At 46.9% G+C, this 25,203-nt stretch overlaps 2 protein-coding genes across 2 annotated transcripts; one reads left to right on the top strand and one right to left on the bottom strand.

Annotated features, from left to right (window-relative positions):
- Positions 1–102: 102 nt before the first annotated feature.
- On the top strand, positions 103–2,079 carry nr0b2a (nuclear receptor subfamily 0, group B, member 2a). The gene is made up of 2 exons (XM_066717671.1): positions 103–887; positions 1,258–2,079. Exons 1-2 carry the CDS (start codon positions 338–340, stop codon positions 1,497–1,499), a joined length of 792 nt encoding a protein of 263 aa, XP_066573768.1. The 5' UTR covers positions 103–337; the 3' UTR covers positions 1,500–2,079.
- A 4,453-nt stretch (positions 2,080–6,532) lies between these two features.
- kdf1a (keratinocyte differentiation factor 1a) lies at positions 6,533–17,855 on the bottom strand. The gene is made up of 4 exons (XM_066717670.1): positions 17,551–17,855; positions 12,805–13,943; positions 11,647–11,724; positions 6,533–8,015 (listed from the first exon to the last, which is right to left on the bottom strand). The coding sequence occupies exons 2-4, from the start codon at positions 13,922–13,924 to the stop codon at positions 7,915–7,917; spliced, it is 1,299 nt and encodes a 432-aa protein (XP_066573767.1). The 5' UTR covers positions 13,925–13,943; positions 17,551–17,855; the 3' UTR covers positions 6,533–7,914.
- Positions 17,856–25,203: the final 7,348 nt, after the last annotated feature.

The following is a 25,203-nucleotide window of genomic DNA, read 5'->3' as shown; positions in this document are numbered from 1 at the left end:
ACAGGTTGGGTTAATGACAGAGGTAAACAAGATAAGGTCCCCCCTTCCTCCCGCGCCTGTGCCATCAGACTGGCAGCTTCATTGAGAAAACACGTGGAGTGACCCCGCCTGGCCGGGCAGTCAGGGCCGGCTTGTTTTTCACGCTGGGGGTCAAGGTTGGCCGCTTGTACTCAGGGAAGCCTCTATAAATAGGAGTGGCAGAGACGGGCAGGTGCGCAGAGCCAGGCGGGTGTACATCGTGCTGGAGAGCAGTCCTCTCTCACCTCACACACCCAGCATATTTGTTTTCTTACCATTTCATTTATTCATATACAACCAGAGCTCTTATTCCTCCACGATGTCGTGTGCGGAGGACCCTGCTGACCGGTGCCAGTGCTCCGGCTCCAGCGAGCGCCAGTCCAACGCCATCCTCTTCAACATCCTCAGCCGCCCGGAGAGCCAGCGCGCCCGGCACCAGTACAGCCGCTCCCCGGGGCTCAGCTGCCACTGCGAGGTGCGGCGCTCCGTGTGCCTCAAGCGGCCCGAGGAGACGGGGCAGGTGGCCTCCGACGTGCTGGTCAAGACCATCCACTTCATGAAGAACCTGCCCTCCTTCCACCAGCTGCCCCCCAAGGACCAGCTGTCTCTGCTCCAGGGCTGCTGGGCCCCGCTGTTCATCCTGGGTTTGGCGCAGGAAGGGGTGGACTTCGAGGTGACCGACAGCCCGGCGGCCAGCATGCTCAAGAGGATCCTGCTCAAGGGGCAGGAGCAGCGCACGGAGCCGGACAGGGCGCCGCCGACGCTGGCCGCAGTGCACAAGCTCAAGGCGTGCCTCAACAAGTTCTGGAGTCTGGACCTGAGCCCCAAGGAGTACGCCTATCTGAAGGGAGCCATTCTGTTCAACCCCGGTATGTAGCCCACCAGTAATGACCATGCTAATAAGATCGTACATTATTATTATTATTATTATTATTATTATTATTATTATTATTATTATTATTATCAAGACTATCCGTTCGACTTCTTTAATGTACCTGTATAATACACTCAGTTAAAATAATGCATTGGAAAATTTCTTCTAGAGGAAAAAATTAAAATGCGTAATTGCTGTATGGTCAATCTGCAGAATATTCGGTCAAAAATCACCCGCAATGAAAGCTTGATTTCCAATTCATTTGTCAAATGTTGCTATGAAATCAAACAAAGATATTGCTTGAGTCCAATTGGCAGACACGTCAGAGAGTTACTGATATTTGACTTGTGTTCATCTGTTTCCAGACGTGCCGGGTCTGAGAGCCTCTCTGTTCATTGAGAGTTTGCAGCAGGAGGCGCAGCGGGCTCTGAGGGAGGTGCTGCTGCCTCTCCACCCGGGGGACCGCGGCCGCTTCGCCCGCATCCTGCTCGCCGCCTCCGCCCTGAAGACCATCACCGCCGGCCTGGTCACCGAGCTCTTCTTTCGGACTGTCATCGGCCAGGCGGACCTGCTGGACCTGCTCGCTGAAATGCTTTTCACCAGATAAGCACAGGCGGCGGGGTCCACTGAATTCAGGATGGGGCGCCTGGACTTGTGCGTAAAAACGCGACTGAGTCCCTCACCGTGAGCGTCAGTCTCTCAGCCGGCTGGTGAATAGCTGGCAAAGTGGAAACACTCGTGTGATTTCTTGCGAAGGAGACATTTGTTGATGATTTGTCCAATTCTGAGCCAACCTGAAGGGACTGAAACAGAAGATGCTGTCCGGGTTGAAGGATCCAGTGCGGGACAGGGGGACAGGGGGGACACGGTCTCGCTGGAAAACGCGTCGTTCACGTTATCTGCGTTATTGTGGCGCTTTCTCTGCTGTCCTTTAGCTGCTCCGTGTGGCTCTGATGCCGGTCGGTCGGTCGGTCGGTCGGTCTTCATCACTCACGCCGCCGCAGTCTGGTCACTGTGGTGTGTTTCCTGCACTTCAGTTCGTCTGCCAAGCCTGTACATGAACTGTAGACTTGCATTTGTGACAGTGTGGGTAAATTATATATTGTTTGACAAGTTTTTATACAATATGAACTGAGAAGAAAAAAAAGACTTTATTTTGTAATAACAATAAAAATATAACGAAAAGATGTGTCTGTGTTCGTGCGGAAATGCTCATCCTTTTCCTTTGTAGTTATAGTTATTCTTATAGAGGTACGTGAAGTGTTTCAAACACGAATGAATGACCCTGGACAAGAAACATTATCAATGCATCATTCTTTAATGTAATTGTATAAACACCACTGGTTAAACTAGTTATTTGTCAATAGTAGCACTTTAACACTCATTTGGTGTGAGTTAACCTGTTCTGTGGTGTAACTATACTGTTTTACAGGCAGCCAGGGTTTTTTCCTACACCTTTATTGACAGAGAGTTTATTAGGATGTTTACAGGTGCCTGTAACTTATATTGGTTTATTGACTAGAATATCCCAGATAGAAATATTAGCAATAATAGGTTTTAGTTTAACAGATTTAATTCTTCCAGAACCTTTTTCTGTGTACAGGGCAGCAATACTTAGCAAATCTACACTTACACATGAATGGGGGAAATTTGGATGACAAAATTACTGAGATCTCTTCCTTGCTGTAGGAATGATTTAATTCTGCGTGTGGATCGCTCTCAGTTGTGCTGTGTGTGGTCAGTGCTGGTTCTCCGGTGTGACCACAGCCTGGCACAGCGGCTCCCTGGTTACCTGCAGCTGGGGTAAGTTTGGTAAGGGAAGGTGTTGTTCAGCGTGGCGGCGGGGTCAATGACACGCAGGTAAGAGACAGGTGAGGCACGTCTCGCACACTTCCTGCCTTCCACTCCCAGGTGAGCAACGCACAATCGGCACACTTCCCAGACTGTTTCAGGTCCCTTCGGTCCTCCTGACCAGAGCAAAAACGTCCGCAGAGCGAGAGAGCTGGCTGGATGGGGCTGTCCTGGGGTCCACGGACTCTTATTCCACTCAAGATCAGCATTCAGCATTTCATTTGATTTTATGGGGAAGAAAAGCTTTAGCACAGGGAGGCCAAGTGAGGTGAGCATGAGATCAAAGCAAAGACAGTTCAAGTATAAAAGGGTGGGTGAAGTTAGGGATATAGCAGCAGACAGTTTCGCCCTAGTTTTTCCAAACTGGTCTCACTGGAAAGACAAAAACAAAAAATTAAGATCAAGAAGTGATTGTTAGAAACATAAAGTGTACTATCGAGAGGAGCCCATTCGCCCCATCGTGCTCGTTTGGTGTCCATTAATAACTAAGTGATCAAGGATCCTATCCAGTCTGTTTTTGAATGTTCCCAAATTGTCTCTTCAGCCTCATCGCTGGGGAGTTTGTTCAGATTGTGACGCCTCTCTGTGTGAAGAAGTGTCTCCTGTTTTCTGTCTTGAATGCCTTGAAGCCCAATTTCCATTTGTGTCCCCGGGTGCGTGTGTCCCTGCTGATCTGGAAAAGCTCCTCTGGTTTGATGTGGTCGATGCCTTTCATGATGTTGAAGACTTGGATCAAGTCCCCACGTAGTCTCCTCTGTTCCAGGGTGAAAAGGTTCAGGTCCTCAGTCTCTCAGTAGGACTTTCCCTTCAGACCTGGAATAAGTCTGGTTGCTCTCCTCTGAACTGCCTCTAGAGCAGCGATATCTTTCTTGAAGTGTGGAGCCCAGAACTGTCCACAGTATCCAGATGAGCTCTAACTAGTGCATTGTACAGTCTGAACATCACTGCCCTTGTTCAATTCTACACTTTTGACAATATACCCCAGCATTGTGTTTGTCTTTTTTATTGCTTCCCACATTGTTAGGATGAAGAGAGTTAGGAGTCCACGTAGACTGCAAGGTCTTAGGAGATAGTTTTGATGGGGTGAACTGCAGGGCAGCAGAAGGTGCATTTAACACTTCTGAGGAAATGGAAATCCATCTTAAAATGTAAGTTTAGTGACTGTGTATCATTCAGTTTTCATGTCAAATTCCTAATACTGGTTACATCATCAATGGTTAATTCCCTCTTTCCATTTCCAGGTCATATTTAAAATATCATCAGTGTTTGAGCCCAAATTAAACCAAGACCAGGAGTGGATTATTGCATTAGTACTCATTTATTTTTATATTTGGTGAAACAACGATGAAAAACAACTACCACACAGCGTGCGGTGAAAATAAACACTCTGCCACTGTTTGCCATGGTTGGTTTAAAATTAATTGTGAATTACAGGTTCCGGGAAAAACTCAAATTCTCTTGTAAATGAAAATGAAAACGACAATTTGTTCACGGAGAAGTTTAGCTTCAGTGCAGAAATCTCCTTCAGTTGTCCATTGGCGTCCTCTTGTGGTCAAACAACAGAAAAGCATTTTAACAACTGACATCAAACGCTCAATAACAGTTGTTTAGGAGTTTGTGAGAGCACTGGTTTAAGACACTCTTAGAACTAATGTGTTCAATTTAACATTCTGTGTTTGTTCAAGGACACAAATGACCCAATTATAATACAATATTGTCTGTGTGGGAAAAATATTATTGTGGTTGAAGACATCAGTGTTGTAATTTGGTAAATTTGAACACAAAGTTACATTTAAAGGCGATGGCAGTTTCAGTGATCGGACGTCTTGCTGCAGGAAACTCAACACAACTACAGCTTTAGTTCGTTTTTATCTCTTCCCGTTTTCTCTTCGTATCGGCACGTTTAAAACCCCCATAAACAAACACTGCTGTCTGTGCACCGATATGTACAAAACACTCGAGTCGCAGTGGCTTGCACGCCGCGCTGGGAACACCGAGACTGAACAGTGCAGACAGGTCCAACCAGAAACCCACACGTCCTCCGGCTGAGATATTACAGGTTTGTCTTGAAAACAGGGGGTCTGTCTGGGGGTGGAGTAGTTACTACAGGAGTAGAAGAACACTACTCCACACCGGGCAGAAATGGTTAAGGCTCTGGGCTCTGGAGTGGAGGGTCATGGGTTCAATCCCAGGAAGGGGACACTGCTGTTGTACCTTTGAACAAGGTTTTATTTTCAAAATGGGGACAGTGTGTGTGGGGGGTGCAATGAGACGCCTCCTACCTGCAGCTCTGGGGTCCACTGGGACATTTAGTGTAGAACATGAGAGATGTCTTTATATCAAAGGCTCCAGGCACCATCCGACAAATAAATCCTTCTCTCTCATGCCATCCCGTGCAGAAAGCCCTGCAGACAAAAAGGATTTTATTTCCCTTCTTTTGTTCGAGAACCAGCCGAACAGGTTCTCTCTGGAGCTGCTGCAGGAGAAGCGAGTGCCAGGCTGCTCCCAGCAGGCTTGGAGCACAGAGTTCAAGCTTTTATGAAGCCGAGTCACCCCCGGCACGGCAGCAGAGAAGTCATTTACATTCTGAAAAGGAGAGAGACAGAGGAGACGGGAGCTGTGGTGGGAGAGGCCTCCTCCCCCGAGTTTAGGTTTAATATTCCTCCACTGGCTTCCACATTTGGCACTGAGGGTAACGCTGTAATGCACCAGATAACAAATATGAAGAATATACATGATTATAGACAAGAGGAAATTCACGAGGGTTTGGGAACAGAACGGCAGCTACAGCCCCGCAGTCGGGACAAAATGAACGTCACTAGACCTGACGCATCCCCAGTTAAAACAAAACCCTGGCATGGCAGCTTTCTTCTCTCAACCTCTATTATTATTAATAAGGGTTAATTCTGCATTATTTAGTAAGTCTGTGTGAAGAGGCCTTTGTCTAAGGCAGCGAACACGTATTGTTTCTAGACATGCAGCCCTCTCCAGTGTTTCTAGGGATTAGCAACCCTCTGCACTGCTGCACCCAGCTAATTGCAGCTAATTGCACTACACTTTCAGGCTTAAAACTATTTACCGCCGGGGTGACTTGGGATTTTGACGCACAATGCCCGCAATCAGAGAAGCTCTGGCATGGCTGGGATTGGTGGTTTGTTGCATCAGTCTTGGTACCTGCTTAAGGGTTTCAGTTGCCTTGTGGGAGAAGAGCATTTCAGACCGGTCTTGTGGTTCTGTCCGGCCTGTGGAGGACTGTGCAGAAATGAGACGCCACCGGCCACAAGGCAGTCTGCGGACCCAACCCACACACTGCTTATTTACGATGCTTTTAACCTAACATGCCTCGGGCTCTGCTTACAGCGTTCCTTAGGGCTCACGGTTCCCATGGGCTTTATCAGGGCCAGGATCTCTGGGACAATTCAAGTCTGCTCACATTCCCAGAAGGTCACGCGAAGGACAGGGGCCCCCGGCAGACGGCTCGCGCGGGAGAGGCGCAGCAGAGGTGCGACAGGGCCTCACAGACGCACACTGAACCACGAGGGAGAAACAACCGAGGCACCACAGAACCACAACAGCCAACCTAGTCCAGCCCGCGCTCCGGCTACTGCAGAGACAGACAGACAGACACACAAACACAGCCCTACATCCATTTTCTTCTTTAAAATAAATGTATAAATAGATTTGCCACCACCAAAAAAAAAACAAGACTGCAAACAATCTCTTTTTAGTCTCCACACACACAAATATTTGCATTCCCTCTACAGACACTAATTTCACTGCTCTGGGACACACAGGAAAAAAAAGTATTATTTTAATTGTAGTAAAACCCACTTTTTATACATTGTAAATAAAAAACGATTGGCTGCCCTTACTTTATTCACAGTAGAACTAAATAAAAAGGGCAACACACCCGATTAAGCAAGTGTCCCGACTCATGTTAGGACTTATTTTCTTTTTTTGTAGGTAACCAAAAGCCCTTTAACAGTCTAAGACAAACATTTAAACAAATTCATGCACGGCGAAGCTTCAGACACTTCACTGGTCAATAACTTTTTCTTTCAGCAAGACATCCAGATGACAGAGTAACCCACGATCGCAGTGCGACTCGGAGTGGGACTCGCCAGCGCTCGTCGTTTTGATCTGATTTCGTGTGGCATTTAAACGGCGCACATTTGGTGTCACAAGGCAGGGCGACTTGCGAAAAACGCAAAGCAGCCGTTTCCATTTATTTATTTAAAGAAAAAACATGAAAATAAAACTAAACAAAACAAAAACAAGCATACCAGTATTCCCCAGATAGAATCATCCCTTTTTTTAAGATCTGTCCAAACAACCCCGGAAGAAGGGGGCCTGCGACGGAAAGAGAAAACAAATCCTCACACCCAAAGGAGCAGAGGTTGGGTTTGCCCCGGGTCCGGTACAGCAGCGCATTAATACAGATAAAAACACAAGACGACAGAGGGACCCAGAGGTGTTCACTCCAGGTCGCTACTGTCCCCTGGCGGGCGTCTGGCTCAAGTCAACAACTCCGTCGATTTTGGCAGACAGCGTCGTCGGCCGGCGCAACAAAACGAAACCAGAAACGAGACGAGCTTTCCCCGTGAAGTCCAGATCTGTCCTCCCACTGTCCACAAAACACCGACACCACAGCCGGCACGGCGGACATCAGCTGGGCCCAAGTTAGAGCAAAGGGAATTAGAGACGCGTCCACAGAGCAGAATCGTATACAAAATAAAAAGCCAGAGGAGGAGGGGAAGGAGGGATCTCTTTTAAAACCGTTTTCCCAGAATCCAGTCAAAATCCATCCCAGAGGATCTCTACTGCAGACCTAGACCTTTATTTTTCTTCTTTCTTGCGTGCAGGAGGCGCGTACACACCACGTCTCCCTCGGCCCCCCCAGCTGGCGAGCGGCAGAGACTCCAGGAACCAGCGCTCATTAGCAGCCCCCAGTGCTGCAGGCATCGTTTACAGAGTAATAGAAGCACGAAGGCGTTTCAGATCCTCTCAATGAATGGAAGGAAAAAATAACGTTTTTGTTTTTCTATGCAGAAAGCTTGGCTTATTGGAATGGGTCTCTTCCTTCCTCCCTCCCTCCCTCCCTCCCCCCGGCATCCGTGGCAGTGTGCAAGAGGGGCCGTGGCACGATGCTCCCCGCCAACTCCTCCCGAGCTTCATGTTCGGTAGAATTTCTCCAGCAGGGGGGTCCCGGAGGAGAGGGTCTCGCTGTCTGGGGGGCAGGTGTAGTGTGCGGCGGATGAGCCCGAGGAGTAAACTGCAACGACAGTGAAAGAGAGAGAAAGAGAGAGAGGGATCGGGTCAGGGCTATGAGCACCACACTGGAAATCAACAGCAATCGATCAGTTCTGATATGAATATAGCGCCCTGCAGTACAAGCTGCCACAGAACACGTCACACATTAAGGCTAACCGAAAGGAAGGTTCAGATGTAGATGTAAAGATTGATCATATAAATACACAATTAATCAAAATGAATGGACTATTGTTTATTGGAGGTTCACAGGAGCACTACAGGGTTTGTACGACACACACGGCCTCAAATTGCCATCGCAGGGCAGGGACACAGAGACTCACTGCAGGGGTAAGAAGAGGAGCTGTGAAATTCAGATCTACTGCTTTGGAAGTTGACCATGAAGGGAACATATGGAAAACCTCAGACCGCTGCTGAGCTGCACTCACCACAACACAACAATGAGCCGGCACGCTTTAAACCAGATGCATTGAAGCTGAAACTCCACTGGACTGGGTATCTATGGCTCCTGTTCCCACGTCTTCTACTTACAGACAAACACGATCACAAAACAAATCAATAGAACGTCGACAGGCTGTTGTTTAAACTTTTATTGTTCAGGTTTTAAACGAAGGCCACTTCCTTCTCAGCCAGGGCCATGCGCTCAGGTACGGGGAATTCCCAGACAATGGCAGGAGCGGTGACGTCACCCTCGGGACCAGGAAGTGCAGGAACGCTGCGCTCAGACGCGTCGTCCCGGCTCACCTGTGCCCGGCTGTCTGACGCGCAAGTGCCGATTACACGGGCTGTACGCCACCGCGTGAGTGACTCCTCAGGCTGGGTCTAGTCAAAAGCGCACATGCAACTGGTATTTACACAACAACGCCCGTGTTGTGTTTATCATTATGAAATGGAGCTCAACAACATGTGGGCCAGCCAGGGAGGGGGTTGCCGTGCTTGCAGCCGTTACCACTTATTTTATTTCAAGAAAAACAATGATGGCACAACAAAAGCGACCAGTATTCCTCAGGCTGAAGTCGCCCCATCTTCCTGAGAGAAGTCCAAACCAGACAGGCAGAAGGGTGTCTGTGCAGGAATGGAAAAATAAAATAATGAAATCCTTGAACCGAAAAAGAGGCAAAGTCCAGATGTTAGGCGTGCCCTTAGCCCTGATCTGTACTCACACCTATATGCCTCGGTCAAGTCAACGATGGCAGATTGTGGTTCGGTTGGCACTGAATTAAATATTCTCCAACCGGCACCAGCAACCTATGGAACACCGACGACAAGACTCATGACTAATATCATCGTTTCATAGCATCTTGAAGCACAGAGAGAGGATCATAACGTTGACCACCTTTTGAAATCTTAAGGCACGAAGATGCTGTAATTGGACAGCGAATGAACTGTAATCGATCAGTTATCCCAGGTCTGATTTAAAACAGGGGTCTGCTACCGACAAGCTGAAGTCCAGGGACTGTCCCCTTCACCAGTGTCCCAGGCAGAGCTGGCGCTGAAGTCTGAGGAAGGCAAGTGTGATCGGAAAGAGCAGATGAAACCTCCAATCTTACAGGATCCGTCCCCGATACCTGAAGCTAAGACTCCGGCCTCAGACCTTACTGAAATGGTGAAACTCTCCAAGAAAACGAAAACAGATCCTTCAATTCCTTAGGCAGCGAGGCTTGGATTAAATGTCCTTTTATCTCAGCTCTGACAGGCCGCCGACACAAACATGCCACACCGGCATGGCTCTGCAGGCCACAGACACCGCTGAACCGTTCGAAACACTAACAATTTTTGAACAGGAAATGAAATATAATTCTTTAACCTGTGACACATGGAAGAATTATTTTCCTTTCCAACTAATATGGAGATGATAAACAAAACAGCGGGCAGGTTGAGTAATAGGCTGATATTGACCTGAGCCCATTATTAATAACATGCATCAAATATCAAAAGAATAAAAATTTTTTTTTAAAAAGGATTGTAAAATCTGTTTAGAAATGAAAGTAGTTTTCTTACAAAGCCCTGTAATGACCTCATTTGAAACTGCTGGGTAACACAGTGCGCAACGCCGCCGGGCCAGGTATTGTATGGCACGCTATGGAAGCCGGAGCCGGAGCCGCGTCTCATTCCCCTCGCATTCCCAGCGACCCGTGATAATTAATGCCTCGGAATGCAGGTGGAATCGAAACAGTGAGAACATTCCTGCCGCTGCGAGGACAATACACAATTGTTGCCTCGCCGTGCAGCGCAGCGCACTCAGACCTGCACGCACAAACACGCACTCACCTCTGACACAGTCAGGCCGCGGCCAAACAGTGACCATTCATCCCCTGACCTGACGTAATCCAGGCGAACACCGAAGCTGCCCCTTTGCCTCACGCAAAAACGTCCATGTCTTCGGACAGATGTTAATTTCAGTCGGTTGCTGCTGTTCAGAAGCTCAGGGGGCTTAAAAAACCCTGCTGTGCCGGACACCGCTGGGGAAGTTAATAAGGGTTGCACAACTCTAAAGCCCACTGGCTGGAGACTTACGCACTAGGGACGGGATGGTATACACCTTCCATGGTAAAGCAAAAATACTGCAGTTACCTTAATATCACAGTACAGATCACACAACTTAATTCTCTATAGGTCTGCTACGTACAATCAAACATAATTAATAAATATAAATAAATAAATAAAGTGCAGTATATTTGCAGTTAAACAGAATGAGGACATTAACCAATACAGATTTAAACGCACTAGCACAAAAGACAATAGTTATTCCTCACTCTACACAATCGAGAGGTTTTAGAACAATGTGTGCCAAACGGGATCATAAATAAATGTAATTAAAGGGGATAGGTTTCATAAACGGGAAAAATTAGGGAATAAAAATGTTAAATTAGGATAATCGCGGTCCAGCACGACACAAAGGGTGTCTAGACCGTAAAACCAGTAAACCACCCATCCCCCCTACACACCAAAGCCACTCAACAGCTCAATATCCCACCTTCCCTTTCTCTCTCTGCATTTAGCCTGAGGGATCTATTAGGGGCTCGTCCTGTTGTGGTTGGAATAGAGTGGAAAATAACTCACACTGATGAGACGCAAGTAAGACTGGGGGGGGAAGACATGTTTAACTCCATTAGATTTCCAATAAACGGACGGCACTCTTTGAAACCATGATAGAACACAAAGAAACGGTCGTGCCGAATATACATTGGTCCCGTAGCCGTCATGGCTTTAGAGCATGGCTTATGCTAGAGAGGCAGAATAACAACATATCAGCTGAAGAGCTAACTGCACGGATGTGACACACTGGGGTGTGATATTAAACACCGCAGTCTTACCGGAGTAAAGTCTGCCGTGTCATACTGTTCGGAAGGTCCACCCATGTTTAATCCAGCTGCACATGAATTACTATTGACTTAGATTACACAGATCGGTCCTGCCCCCGCCTGCCAGGTGTAAAGCGGATTAGGAGTCAAAGAGACCGAACTGGGCTACAGAGGCCCCGGAGGATCGGGTTTAAAGGAAAGTGTGAAATGATTGCAGATATCTAATTGCTCTACCTGAACGGCTCCTGCCCGGGAGACAAAAGCCCCAGCAGCTGCTCCAAACAGATCTATAAGCCTTTAATTGGCAGACTCAGGGACAGGAACTCTTACCTTTAGTGCTGTTGTGCCTCATTTGTCTCGCAAGTTTATCTGAAGGCGTCTGTTCCGATATCTGGACGTCCAGGTCAGCTGCGAGTGAAGACAGGGGTCGGTGAGTGGCACGGAGGGGCACTTTCAATTCAGACTATTCCCGAGGGTCGGCTTAAGCACACGGTACCCACGAGTCAGAGGAGAGCGCTATGGGAATCAAGCAGTGACTAGAGAGGCTGGGGGGGGTTTCTTCATTAGAAAAATAATCAACCAACCGATTTGTAGTCCAGTTACTCTGAACCTCCTTTATGGATGGCAGGGAAGCCCGAGATGTCTTTAAGCTGACAGCTGACATATGAACCTCTCCTGCTCCACTTCAGGAGGCTCCAGAGTGGGTAACTGGGGTGCCATATAATGTGGTCAAGTTCCTTCTCATACACACAGCTCGGTCAAAGATACGCAAAAAACAATAACATTACTAATAAGAGTGAGTGAGGTCCATAAATATTTGGACAGTGACACAATTGTCATCATTTTGACTCTGTACGTCACCACAATGGATTTGAAAGGAAACAAGTGCTTTAAGTGTAGACGTTCATCTTTAATTTGAGGGTAGTTACATCCACATTGGGACAACGGTGTAGGAATTACACCCATTTTTATATGTGGTCCCCCAATTTTAGGGGCTTAAAAGTATTTGTACAAACTAACATAATCATTAATTAAATTGTGAGTTTCAATACTTTGTTGCAAATCCTTTGCAGTCAATGACTGCCTGAAGTCTGAACCCATAGACATCAGCAGATGCTGGGTTTCTTCCCTGGTGATGCTCTGCCAGGCCTGCACTGCAGTGTCTTTAGTTCCTGCTTGTTCTTGGGGCGTTTTGGTTGATCTTGATTCTTGATTCCTTTCAAATCCATTGTGGTGGCGTACAGAGACAAAATGATGACAATTGTGTCAGTGTCCAAATATTTATGGACCTAACTGTATAATTCTATCAAACTAACAATCAAACATGTTGCAGTGCTTGAATATGACTGGGGGTGAGTGTGGTATGAGACAGAGAGAGAGAGAGGAGGAGAGCGCAGCTTGTCTGTATGGTCCTGATGGGGTAGGTGAGTGTGGTGTGGTAGAGAGAGAGAGAAGAGACGAGAGAGAATGAGAGGAGGAGGATCTTACTGTCCTGGCTGGTCAGGGTGGTCTCGATCATGGTGTCGTTGCCGCTGTCAGGCAGGGTCCCGTTCCTCCGGCTGCGCTCCTCCACCCGGGGGCCAGAGTCATGGCTGTGGCTGACTGAGGCATGGGCCGGGTCGGGCTTGGGCCTCTTGCTCTTGCGGGTGCTGATGCGGATCACGCCGTGCACCAGCCGGCACTCGGCGTCCTGCTCATCCAGGTTGTAGTCCTGGGCGATGTTGTTGATGAGCTCGGCGATCTCGCTGGTCTTGCGGAAGAAGACCGAGTCTGAGGTGCACTTGGCCAGCTGGTCGATCTGGTGCAGCTTGTACAGCTCCAGCAGCTTCCTGGTGATCAGCGAGTCGATGTCCGTGCCACTGTCAGGCAGGTCGTCCAGGAACTGGTCGGGGTCCTCCAGGGAGTAGCAGCTGGTGTAGCTGATGGGGCGCAGGCCGTCCCCCTTCTGGATGGACTTGGAGGATGGCGTGCGCTTGGGGGCCGCGTAGGCATGGCCGTGCCGGCGCACCCCCTCTGAGGCGAGGGCCACCCGCTCGCCCTTGATCTTGATGTCGGTGTAGGTGAAGCTCTCTGTGAGCGGGGACTTGTGGGGGCGGCTCTCCAGGGGGACGCCGCAGGTGGGATTGGACAGGGCCAACCCGTTGGAGTGCTTCGGCTCCGGCACCACCTTCACGTCTTCGGTGGAGGTCTCGGCGTGGGCCAGGCAGGGCACGCACACCGGGGTCTCGGCCTTGTAGAAGCCGCAGGTGACCATGCAGCAGATCAGGGCGCCGCAGCTGCGCCAGCCCACTGAGCTGCAGGCGCCGCAGCTCTGGGCGCCAGGAGGGTTGTCGGCTGAGCCCGGGATGAAGCCGATGGTCTCCGATTCCCTCCCGTTGGCATCCCGGGCGAGAGCTTTCCTGGCCGGCTGGGGCGCAGACCTCCTGGTGCCCTTCTGATCCGGGGAGCTGTCCTTGTGAATCTCCTGGCTAAGGCTGCTGTCCCTGGAGACCGGTCTCGTCTGCCTGGTGCCCTCCCCCGCCTGCCTGTAGCCCTCGCCCGCATGCCTGCCCTTGTGCTGGCCCTGGTAGTGGGGTTTCTGATGGCTCCCTGCACTGTTGCCAGGCATGGCTCACCGAATCCCAGGCCTGGAGAGGAGGGGAAGAGACAGGTCATTCAGCGGGCCCCGGTCTGACGGTGGGGCTTCCCGTCTCACACAGCTGTCCACTACATCAGTTAGCATCAGCTGAGCAACGTGACGGACAGGAAGAGGGCCAGTGTTGTGATACATGAACCCCCTAGCAGATACACAAATCCTGGAAAACAACCACCTCTCAACACTTAGACACTGTGTGCACCTGCTGTGTGAGGACCAGCTTCATAACCACGTCCCCGGGCCTGGGAACAGTCCAGTCTTCTCACTGACCTCTACTGCTGCCTGCGAGATGCTGGATCTCAAACACATGCATTCGTTCAGCATTCCCCTCAAGCCCAGCGCCAGTAAATATTTTTAAAATATGTAAATCTCTTCTCTTCCTCATCTTGTAAAATCTAAAAGCCTCTCCGTAAAGCACTGCATCAAATCAATTTATTTCTAATGCAAACAAAGCGTAAAATGAAATGGCAGGACACATTCCGAGGGGCACTTTAATTATTCTGTACCTTCCTGCGATATATCAGACTCCTTCAGATCCAGTATGATTTGTGTCTGGAGTCCTTTCAGCTTATTTGTCATTTTAAGTAGCTTTTAAGAAAAAAAAAATGCTTCTAAACAGATTTTCAAAGTTGATTCGCAGGTCCCCAATCTCAGCCCGGACCGCCTGCCCACTGTGTGTCACGCTGTTACACTTCCCCCTTCCCTTTCCTTTCTGGCATTGTGTGCAGTTTGTCCTGGAGCCATTCCTATCATTTGTTTTTACATTTAAATCACTCAGGACAAAAAATACAGACAAGCACACACACTGGATAGAGTATAACCCTTGCATAGGAAATAACTGCTTAGAATCTATTTATATATATGCACAAAACAGCACTGCGTTACGGGGGACCCCTGTCAGCCAGTGGGGAGGTCAGCTAGGATTCTCCAGAGAGGACCATCCACCAATCCCATCATCCATCGATCTTTCTTCCAGGCAGCACGGCCTTTTGGTCTTTGTCTTTCAGCTCTCTGACTGAATTGCGGTCAAATACAATGAAAACCGTTTCATTTTCATATTGGAGTCACTGCAGCGGTCTGTAGTTTCAACATTTATTTTCTTAGGTGTATCAAAATCTAAACTATAAGTATAACCACCAAATGACAATTTACAAACCTAACCCTAATGGCAGTTTGTTTTATGCTCAGGAGGCAATTTGCAAGAGGAATAAGGTTTGTAATTTGGCTCCTCAGGCCTCAGAGCTCACTTCTGTGGGAGAACATTTTCATTTTAGTTCTGGATTGACAGACCTCCAGGAGTTAGGCTACATCATGTTGACAAGTTATCTTTGCTCACAGCTGCCCGCTCACACTTTGCTCTTGTCCATAAACACTGAGTTGTGGCACAAATAGAATGACTTTTTATAATAATCATTATCAGCACCTCATAACCTAGAAGGTCTAATGAAAGAGCTGGATTTCTTTAGTTTTAGGTTAAAAACTTTAGTAGCTTCCTTAAAAAAAAAAAAATCAGCCCAGGGTAGAAAACAATTACCCCAAACTCTGCCTGGACACTTCACTGCACTAAGCTGCCCCACCCACTGCTGCCTGTCGATTAAGAGAAGTGATGCATTTCTTCACATTAGCAGAAAATGAAGAATACACTTCGTGGCTCCTCAGCACGATTTAATTTGGCCTTTGCTGGACTGTTTGGGCCGACCGCCTCCAGCTCTCAGCTGTGCTGACACTCTTGTCCATGTTGGCCGGAGCTCCCTGCGCCCCACACTCGGAAACCCCACTCTCTCTCTCGGTCTCTCTCCTCTTCATATCACGGGTCTTCATCAGTGTAAAGTGACAGAATAATAAGTGCAGGCTGTGAGGGCAGATTTTAATACATTTGCTTGGCCTGGTGTCAGTGTGCAGTGGATGCGTCTGGCCCTGGTCTCATCCAGCTCACTGGGAGATGATATTTACATTTCCTTTTGAGATTAAGATTAAGTCCCCTGATTCAGTCAATTGTACAATAATAAACTGTCTATCCTGGGGACACACACAAAAGGATGGAGCTCTGTGAAACAATGCCCTGGCCCTGCATCACATTACAGATTCTCTTTTGGCTTGTATGCTTTTGTGCACCAATACATCTGAATGAAGCAACACAGTTTAGAAATCCTTCACAGAGGCGTAGTGTAGAAGTGTGCACAAAACACGGCTGCGTTCCCAAGTACAACGCATGGCGCAATTCACAGCTTAACACTAAAGCCGCACAGTGAAAACATCCGGGATGGACTGCTAAACATTATTCTCAGATACAAAGCCAGTTCAAAGACACTGTAAAACTATTCATAATAATAATACAATCAAGGGGAAAATACATGGAATACATTAAAGAAATGCCAAATGCATTCGTTTTCTACAATGGAAATTTAAGTTATGAGTTGCTTGCCAACAAACACTGATGTAGTTCAGAGATGCACGACAATGCTAGTATTCTTGATTCAGGTATGCAGAGGTGACTGCAGGTCTAGCCGAGGTGTTTGTCTACTAACATGCAGAACAACAAAGGTTTACTACTATATAGGACTATATATATTAAAGTCATTGAGCATCGCCCTCTTCGTGTTGTATTTAAGACTCAAGATCAAAATGCATGGATTTTTGCATTATATTATATATAACAAAAAGAAGGGACTTGACATCTCCATTGGGAGGTAACCCATCTAGACAATCTCACACCCTGCTTGTGAACTCCTGATTGCCACAGACGTTTGTCCTGCTAGACGGTCCAGCTCCACTGTGGAGGGATTCTCCTGCGCTAACAAGACAGATCTGGAATCAGCTGGCTGAGCCTCAGGACAATGACATCTCTCGCAATGACTGCCTTGTAGCACTTCCTACCCCTGATGCGAGCCGATGGCTGCCCTCACACACAATGTGCTTCATCCCTCACAACTTATTTCCTGATGCCAAACTACTATGAAGTAATAATTACATGTAATAGTAGTAGTAGTTTGAATGTTGTAATTAGATTAGTTGGATTTATCTGGTAGGCCAGTGGTTTAAACATTCCGGGGTTAATACTGATTGATTAACACTCTAATAATAATAGTAATAATGTATCCATGTCTTGTCAGTGGCTTTGTCGCACCTCTGCAACATAATAACCACTGCAAGACAAACGCTCCAGAATTCCTGGGCATGCATGAGCAGCACACACGTGTAAACATGGGATTGTCTGCGAAGTTAAAAAACGAAAAAGTGTGCATGAATAAATACAAGCGCTGGAGTCACAGACAAAAGTCGCACTTTTATAAACGGATCCGTGTCTGCAGTGCCAGGCGGACTCCCCCGCTCAGCTGCGCAGCGACAGGCCACCGAGCCCGAGTCTCCCGGGTCGACGGGTCTGTGCAGCCGGGCCTGTGCGGGACTGGACCTTGATCTGGGACAGAAGCACAACACAAGCCACGCCGAGCTGATCGCCGATATAGGAATAACGCGCTAGACAGACTCTGTGAAACCATTCTGGGACGCTGCGGACGAGCCCCGCTGGTGCTGACGGGGCTGAGGTCCGGGTCCCAGCCTGCCGGTGCGTCGCGCCGGTCCGGGAGCCGCTCACTCACCGCACAGGACGGGGCTGCTTTCTGTTCCGCCTGTTGTTGTTGTGTTTTTCAAATCCCAAACTCCGGAAGTCGGGTTGTAGTCTTCCTCTCTCCGCGTTAATGCCCCGTGTTTTGACCGCTGAGATCCGCTGACCTTGCCGCTCGGGCGCGGAGAATCGGGGGCGCCGGTGGCTCTGCGCTGCGCCGGTGGCTGTCCGGTTGGGCCGCCCAGTCCGGTTCGCGTCCGGTGGCTGCGGAAGTCGGCCGGTGCTGCTCCGTGCGATACCTGAGGCGACAGGTAAGCCCCGCCCCGCCCAGCCTGGCGCCACACCCACCCTGGCGTCACACCGTTCGTGCCTCGCAGATGTCTGCAGGACTGCGCAGATGTGCAGAAACCCAGCGCTCCCATTGGTGGAGCAGCGCAGAACTGCGGCCACCTGTGCTACATGAACATGACTGTACACACACACAGACACACACACACACACACACATATACAACTGTCTATGCATAACTGTCATTAGATCTATACAAACATGCTGGCTATGGCAAGCCAAGCTATCATTTGGACATATCTTCAATTGCATTTCAGGATGTCTTTATTTAATTTCAAGCTATCTTCAGTTCATTTCGAGATATCTGCAAAAGACTTCCTGTTCATTTACAGATATCTGTAAATCATTTCAAGATATCTTTAAATTACATCCTGTATGTTGGCTAAGATTATCACTTCCTGTTGCGCATTCAGTTACACGGAAAGAATGAACAAGTGAACAGGAAGTGATAATCTCGGGCTACATACAGGAATTTATTTGCAGATATCTCTAAATTAACAGGATGTCATTTGCAGACATCTATACATTTATTTCAGATATCTTTAAATCAGTTCCAGATATCTTATTTTAAAGTGCATTTGCAGATATCTCTAAATGATAAGTCATGATTGTACTGCATGTCCCTTCTTTAACAAAGCAAAGTTTTAGAAACATTTCAATCCTGTTGTGTTTGGTCCCCCGGTTCCCAAACCTGACCCTCAGAGGAGATGGTTTGGTCAGCATTGTAATGTTGTGTCACATTTGTCTCTGTATTGTAATTTGTTATAATGATTGTACTACATGTTACTACTTTAACAAGCAATGTTACCCAGTGGCTCCCCGTGCTGGTATGCATGGATTTCCCAGGTGATATTTGTCTCTGTATTGTAATGTGGATTTAGTTGAATACATGCCGTGTCTACTTGAACACACAGACTTTTACCATCTAAATCCTGCTGTGCTTGGGGCCCCACAGTTGCTCCCTCTGCTGGTTTGCCCAGCCTTCCCAGCAGGCCTTTTGCTCTGCAGTGTAATTCGTGTCACAGGTAATGATTGTATTGCTTGTCTCGCTTTTACAAATCAAACCTTTTTAAACGTTTAAATCCTATCATGTGCCCAAACTTCTAGCAGCTCCCCCAAGAAGACGTTTTGCGCTGCAATGTAATTCGTTGTTATAGGAGGTGAGTGTCCCTTTCTGGCTGGCCCTAATTACATTATAATTAATTGTTACTGGTGATAATTGTACTACAGACCAATCAGTCTCACCTGCATCACTTGTAAAATGTTGGAAAAAATGATTAGACAGAAAATAGAGGAGCATCTTAATGAAAAACATATTCTTGGAGATAGTCAACATAGGTTTAGACGAGGCAGATCATGTCTTTGTAATTTATTGGAGTTTGTTGAACATGCAACTGCAGCTGTAGATCAAGTGAAAGCATATGATATGATATACTTAGATTTCCAAAAAGCTTTTGATAAGGTTCCACACCAAAGACTGATCCTCAAATTGGAAGCTGTAGGCATTCAGGGAAATGTAAGTAGATGGATTATGAACTGGTTGATGTCTAGGAAACAGAGGGTGTCGATTAGAGGAGTCGCTTCTAACTGGAGTGAGGATGTTAGTGGAGTTCCACAGGGATCAGTACTAGGGCCTTTACTGTTTCTAATCGATATTAATGATCTGGACTCTGGGATAGTTAGCAAACTTGTCAAATTTGCAGATTATACTAAAATAGGCGGCTCAGCAGATACAATCTCAGCAGCACAGGCTATTCAGAGGGACTTGGATAATATTCAGTTGTGGGCGACACCTGGCAGATGAAATTCAATGTGGACAAGTACAAGGTAATACATGCAGGTAACAAACATGTCCACTATAATTACACTATGGGAGGAATAGAACTAGATGAAGTAACGCATGAGAAAGACCTAGGAGTCTACGTGGACTCCTCACTTTCTCCATACAAACAATGTGGGAAGCAATTAAAAAGACAAACACAATGCTGGGGTATATTGTCAAAAGTGTAGAATTGAGAACAAGGGCAGTGATGTTCAGACTGTACAATGCACTAGTTAGAGCTCATCTGGATACTGTGGACAGTTCTGGGCTCCACACTTCAAGAAAGATATCGCTGCTCTAGAGGCAGTTCAGAGGAGAGCAACCAGACTTATTCCAGGTCTGAAGGGAATGTCCTACTGAGAGACTGAGGAACTGAACCTTCTCACCCTGGAACAGAGGAGACTACAGGGGACTTGATCCAAGTCTTCAAAATCATGAAAGGCATCGACCACATCAAACCAGAGGAGCTTTTCCAGATCAGCAGGGACACATGCACCCGGGGACACAAATGGAAATTGGGCTTCAAGGCATTCAAGACAGAAAACAGGAGACACTTCTTCACACAGAGAGGCGTCACAATCTGAACAAACTCCCCAGCGATGTGGCTGAAGAGACAATTTGGGAACATTCAAAAACAGACTGGATAGGATCCTTGATCACTTAGTTATTAATGGACACCAAACGAGCACGATGGGGCGAATGGGCTCTGGATTTTGTGAACTTTCTTATGTTCTTACATGTCCCTTTAACGACACAAAGTTTTTCAAACATTTAAGTCCTGCTGTGTGTGGTCCCCCGCTGCCCACCCCTGATGGTTTACATAGCCCTCCAAGGAGACGTTATTTTCTTCATTGTAATGTGCTGTTAAAGGTGATGATTGTACTGCATGGTCCTACTTTAATAGGCAACACAAACATTTCAATCCTTTTGCGTGTGCAGCCTCCTCAGTGGCTCCCCCTGCTGGTTTATGTGGATTTCCCTGGTGTCACTTTACTCTTTATTGTAAAGGGGAATTACAGGTGCTGATTGTACTGCATGTAAACTTTACAAAGTTTTACATTTTTAAACTTCTCACACAGGGGTTTCTTCCACGGCTACAAGTGAAACAGCTGCACTAAATCCGTGGCCCTTGAAATGATTTTGAAAAATGCACAGCAAATGGCTATTTTTAAGGTAGCTCAGATCCTTCGATGTCTACTCAAAAATGCTCCAAGTGTTTTTTAAGAGTGTTGGGGATTGTTTCTTGTTTTACAGTGTGATCTGCTGGGGGGGGGGGGTGTAACATTACAAAGAATGATGCCAACAGATTAAATACAATTATTAAGAAGGCTGGATCTATCATCGGCACTCACCTGGACAACCTGGATTCTAGGACAAGCAGATCCTAGGAAGCTCAGGAGAATAGAGGCCAATGAGACTTTTTAATATGAGCACTCAGTCTGCTTTGCGGTTTGTGTGTCTTTGTGTTTTATGTAGTACCTACTGTGATGTGCGTTTTGGACTGGTGCAATCTAATATGCCCTTTTGGGGATTCACAAAGGACTATCTTCTCTAATCTTATCTTATATTTTGTATTTATAGAGATGGATGCTACAAAGACAATTTATACAACTGGGGGGGAGTTATATTGTATTAACTGATGCATTAACATCCATAAAAAATATGTTTAAATGACATAAATGGAGCTGAACACAATACTACTGAACAGTAATGGGTCAGATCCAGGAAGCCAAAAGAAAAAGACAAAAACACTGAAAAATAGGCGTTTAAAACCACACCAGTTTCAAACCTCCCTCCTGATATAGACGCCTTTACGAAGGAGTGCGCAGGCGACACCGATTGTGAGAGGTAAGTTATTATTTTTTATGGTAGGGGTATCATTAGACCTTTAATTGGCAAGATTGCCTGCTGTGGACTCTCAGGCAGAAAGGGGTGGAGCTGTCGTTCATCAAATTAAATGATCTGTCAGTCAACTCCATACCCAAATTGTCAGTTTACTTGGTGGATCCATAGGCAGGGTCTGAGTGGCAAACGTGTAGCTGCCGGGAACAGAGGAAGTCTCTAATGGATAGGATGGAGGTTATATTGGCCGAGCAGCCCAACAGTGCTCGCTATTAATTAACAATGTATTAAACTTCTTCCATTACATGCTTCCTCTTTTTATTTATTTAACATATTTGTATTTGTTTTAAATCATGTGCATAGAAACAGGAAAAATAACAAGTAACACATAAAAAGACTAATTAACAAATATGAAATATAAATCTAAGGGGTTGGAGGTCTTGTATTAAAGTCTCTATGAACAATGTTGCTGTAGACCAGACAGTTAAAGTATTCGCACCTACACGCATCCCTAACATAATGAAACGGAGGCGCTCACACACACATGCACACGCAAAACACAAGTAATAGAGAAGAAACACCAGCAGCCCTCAGTCATTAGGAGGGACAGCGCACCGGATGATAAACTGTTATTACATTCATTTCCCAGCCTGTTCCGTCTGCCAAAAGCTGCACTTCCCCCAAGTGAGAGCTAATGAACTTTTTGACTAATCCCATTACGCGCAGCGGTTGGGCTCCTAATGACTGACAAGGGACTCTGCGCCACACAGATTAATCCAAGGTTAGGCGCTCCTAATTCAACAAGATCTCTCAGAGGCAGCAGAATATAATATAATTATTCTGTGTTTCATTGTTCCGGGATTAAATGTACTGAGGGTAATTGTTGCTGCGCAGTAATATTAATACATAATGGGATAATTTCCTCCAGTGGGATTTGAAACGCAGGTTCCAGAGTGGGCTGAGCTGGATGGGACCCAAGGACGCAGGCACGAAAACAAGCTGTCTTCACCTCCGTTCATTTAAAGCGTTACATCAGTTACTATAAATACATCTATCACCGCGTTTCTGCTTGAACTTGGACTGCCCTTGCACTGAACTTTGCGCTGGATTTTGTACCAGATGTTGTAATAAATTATTTTGATTAGGACTTACATGAAGCCAGACCCTGATTCCAGTCCTCCAGATTCACAGGACTCATCTGTCCTACTTTTAAAGACGTTATTTATGTTTTTTATGTAAAGTAGAACAAATCAAGTTTAAATTGATGGGATCCACTACAAAGATGTATACAGCAATTCTGTCCCATGTTGACCAACTCTCTTCCATTCATACTTTTTAAAATAAATACTTGTCTCTATCCTCTCTTCTTTTGCACTAGTCACGTTGATTTAATTTTGCTGTCTGTGGTCATGTATCACATTTATGAATGTAGTAATTTGTATTATTTGCTGCATTATTTTTTGCCTGTATTTATACACATCTATGGATGTATATTAGGCTGTAAGATTGACATGTCCTGATGCTTTTCATTACAGCTTCACTCCTGCTGGACTGATCTAATTAATTGCTTTACAGGCGTTGCAAATTGGCAGCGTCTCGTTCCTGCAGAGGGACTGTTGATACGGCTGCACTGTGGCTTTTCTGCACCAGCGGTACAGTGGGCTGAAGGGTAAAAACTGAAAGCCAGTATGGACGTTCATCTGAAAGAGCCAGGCGAGCAGGTTCTGCAGTGAGAGCATGGGTTCACCCAACACTGCGGACCCTCAGGTTTTGTTTTCAGTCCTCTCTGGGAGGACTCTGAGTTTGGATGGCTTCAGAATTGGAGGTATTGAGCTCCTGGACACCATCTCCTGAGGAGTTTACACCCGATTGTTTCTGAATTAGGAACACGCAGCGTACAACATCAACTCCAACACTTCCTTCACGGGAAGCCACTTCGAACCCATACTGCAAAAGTGCCCTCATGGAAAAACGCACATGACACTGCAAAACTGAGCTCAACCTGTAGCAATGGCTCTCATATTTCCGTCTCTCTTTTCTTTTCTTGATCTCTTCATCTCAGTGAAGCTTCTCCTCATAACTCCATCCCCATCAGAACAGTCCCTTGCTAACAGCAGTCTCCCCGTTCACACGTCCATCCTGTTCTTATAGACACACTGAGCGCACAAAGCATGTTTTGCTGTATGCCCGATACTTAAGGCTAATTCCTCCTCACGCTTTAAGGAAAAGGACTTTGATGTCCATTTCTACTTTTAAATCTACAGCCTTACCTCTTTCTACATATAGTTCATTACTTTGCAGTTGTGGTGCTATGGCACTTGCGTTTTCCACAGTCAGAGATCCATATTACATGTACACCTGTGTGCAAAACGGCATTAAATTCAGTTCAGCTCAGCCTTGTTTTCCATCTTCAGATGCTGGTTCCTCCGCAGCTGCTCCATTGTAATTAATTGTGAACCACATTTTCACAACGATTATGTATTTTCAGTTACCTGTCGCTGCAGGGGCTGTTGTGACTGTCTGTGCTTAATGGTTATCACACTCCAGTTCTAGGTCCCTGTTGACATCTCTAACGTCTGGCAAAATTTTTTTGGAAAAAAGATCCTTCATGGTCTAGCCATCAACTCTGTCTCTCACTGGGAGAGGGTGTCCCGAAGACCCTTTGAGCTACGGAGCGGCATCTTTATTCTGCATGGGCCTGGGCTCTTATGGCACCGTGGCCCATTATATGCCCATGATATTGAGAACCCTTGTTGATCACGGCAAGAAAAACCAACCACTGAAACCGAGTGACTCTTGCTAGTGTCACGATCACCACACACACCCCATATGAGTCCTCTGGGCCTGTTGTCACCCCCTGCCTTGGCAACATCAAGCTGGCAGTGTACACCCACATAATAAGACCCTGTGGGAGAACGTGGTTGTGAGAGAACGTTGTTGTCGTCTGTGGGCTGTTTGTTTTGAAAAGAACAATGCCTGCGTCAGTCTCCCCCAAGGCTCCCAGGCGCCCCATTTTGATTCGTTTGTGTCTGCACTTCTCCGTTTGAGTGGCAAACACTGTGTTTTGTTCTTCACAAGCCGTATGAGAACGACAAAACAGGGCCCTGGGTTTTTCGGAGGGCAGCTAATTACAGCATCTGCTGACTCGGGCTGCTCCATCTGCCCCACAATGCCTTTTTAATTGCTTTGTGATTCCTGGCCCTGGCACAGTGCTCGGTCTGACCAGCCAGAGAAGAATTGCCTCCTCCTTAAGCATTATTAATGATGGCACACAGACCCCTTTGCTGTAATGAAGACAACTGTGTGACACGCAGGAACATGCGATGCAGGCAACTAATAATGCTCAAAAGGGATCACTGCCAAGCCCAGGCCAGGCCAGACACCTTAAGAACATAAGAAAGTGTCCAATCGAGGAGGCCATCCGCCCCATCGTGCTCGTTTGGTGTCCATTAATAACTAAGTGATCAAGGATCCTATCCAGTCTGTTTCTGAATGTTCCCAAATCGTCTCTTCAGCCACATCGCTGGGGAGTTTGTTCAGATTGTGACGCCTCTCTGTGTGAAGAAGTGTCTCCTGTTTTCTGTCTTGAATGCCTTGAAGCCCAATTTCCATTTGTGTCCCCGGGTGCGTGTGTCCCTGCTGATCTGGAAAAGCTCCTCTGGTTTGATGTGGTTG

This window comes from Amia ocellicauda, chromosome 11, assembly GCF_036373705.1.
Source record: "Amia ocellicauda isolate fAmiCal2 chromosome 11, fAmiCal2.hap1, whole genome shotgun sequence".
NCBI classification, from domain to species: domain Eukaryota; kingdom Metazoa; phylum Chordata; class Actinopteri; order Amiiformes; family Amiidae; genus Amia; species Amia ocellicauda.
Note: the sequence above shows the minus strand (reverse complement) of the source record. Positions and strands in the feature narration are given on the sequence as shown.

Bases quoted from the DNA above. Each gene is read 5' to 3' on its own strand.
- nr0b2a (XM_066717671.1), top strand. From the start codon at position 338: ATGTCGTGTGCGGAGGACCCTGCTGACCGGTGCCAGTGCTCCGGCTCC. The intron at 888-1,257 runs GTATGTAGCCCA...ATCTGTTTCCAG, and splicing joins AGCCATTCTGTTCAACCCCG to ACGTGCCGGGTCTGAGAGCC.
- kdf1a (XM_066717670.1), bottom strand. From the start codon at position 13,924: ATGCCTGGCAACAGTGCAGGGAGCCATCAGAAACCCCACTACCAGGGC. The intron at 11,725-12,804 runs GTAAGATCCTCC...CTTCACTCGCAG, and splicing joins CACCCTGACCAGCCAGGACA to CTGACCTGGACGTCCAGATA. The intron at 8,016-11,646 runs GTAAGAGTTCCT...CTGTCGTTGCAG, and splicing joins GAGGCACAACAGCACTAAAG to TTTACTCCTCGGGCTCATCC.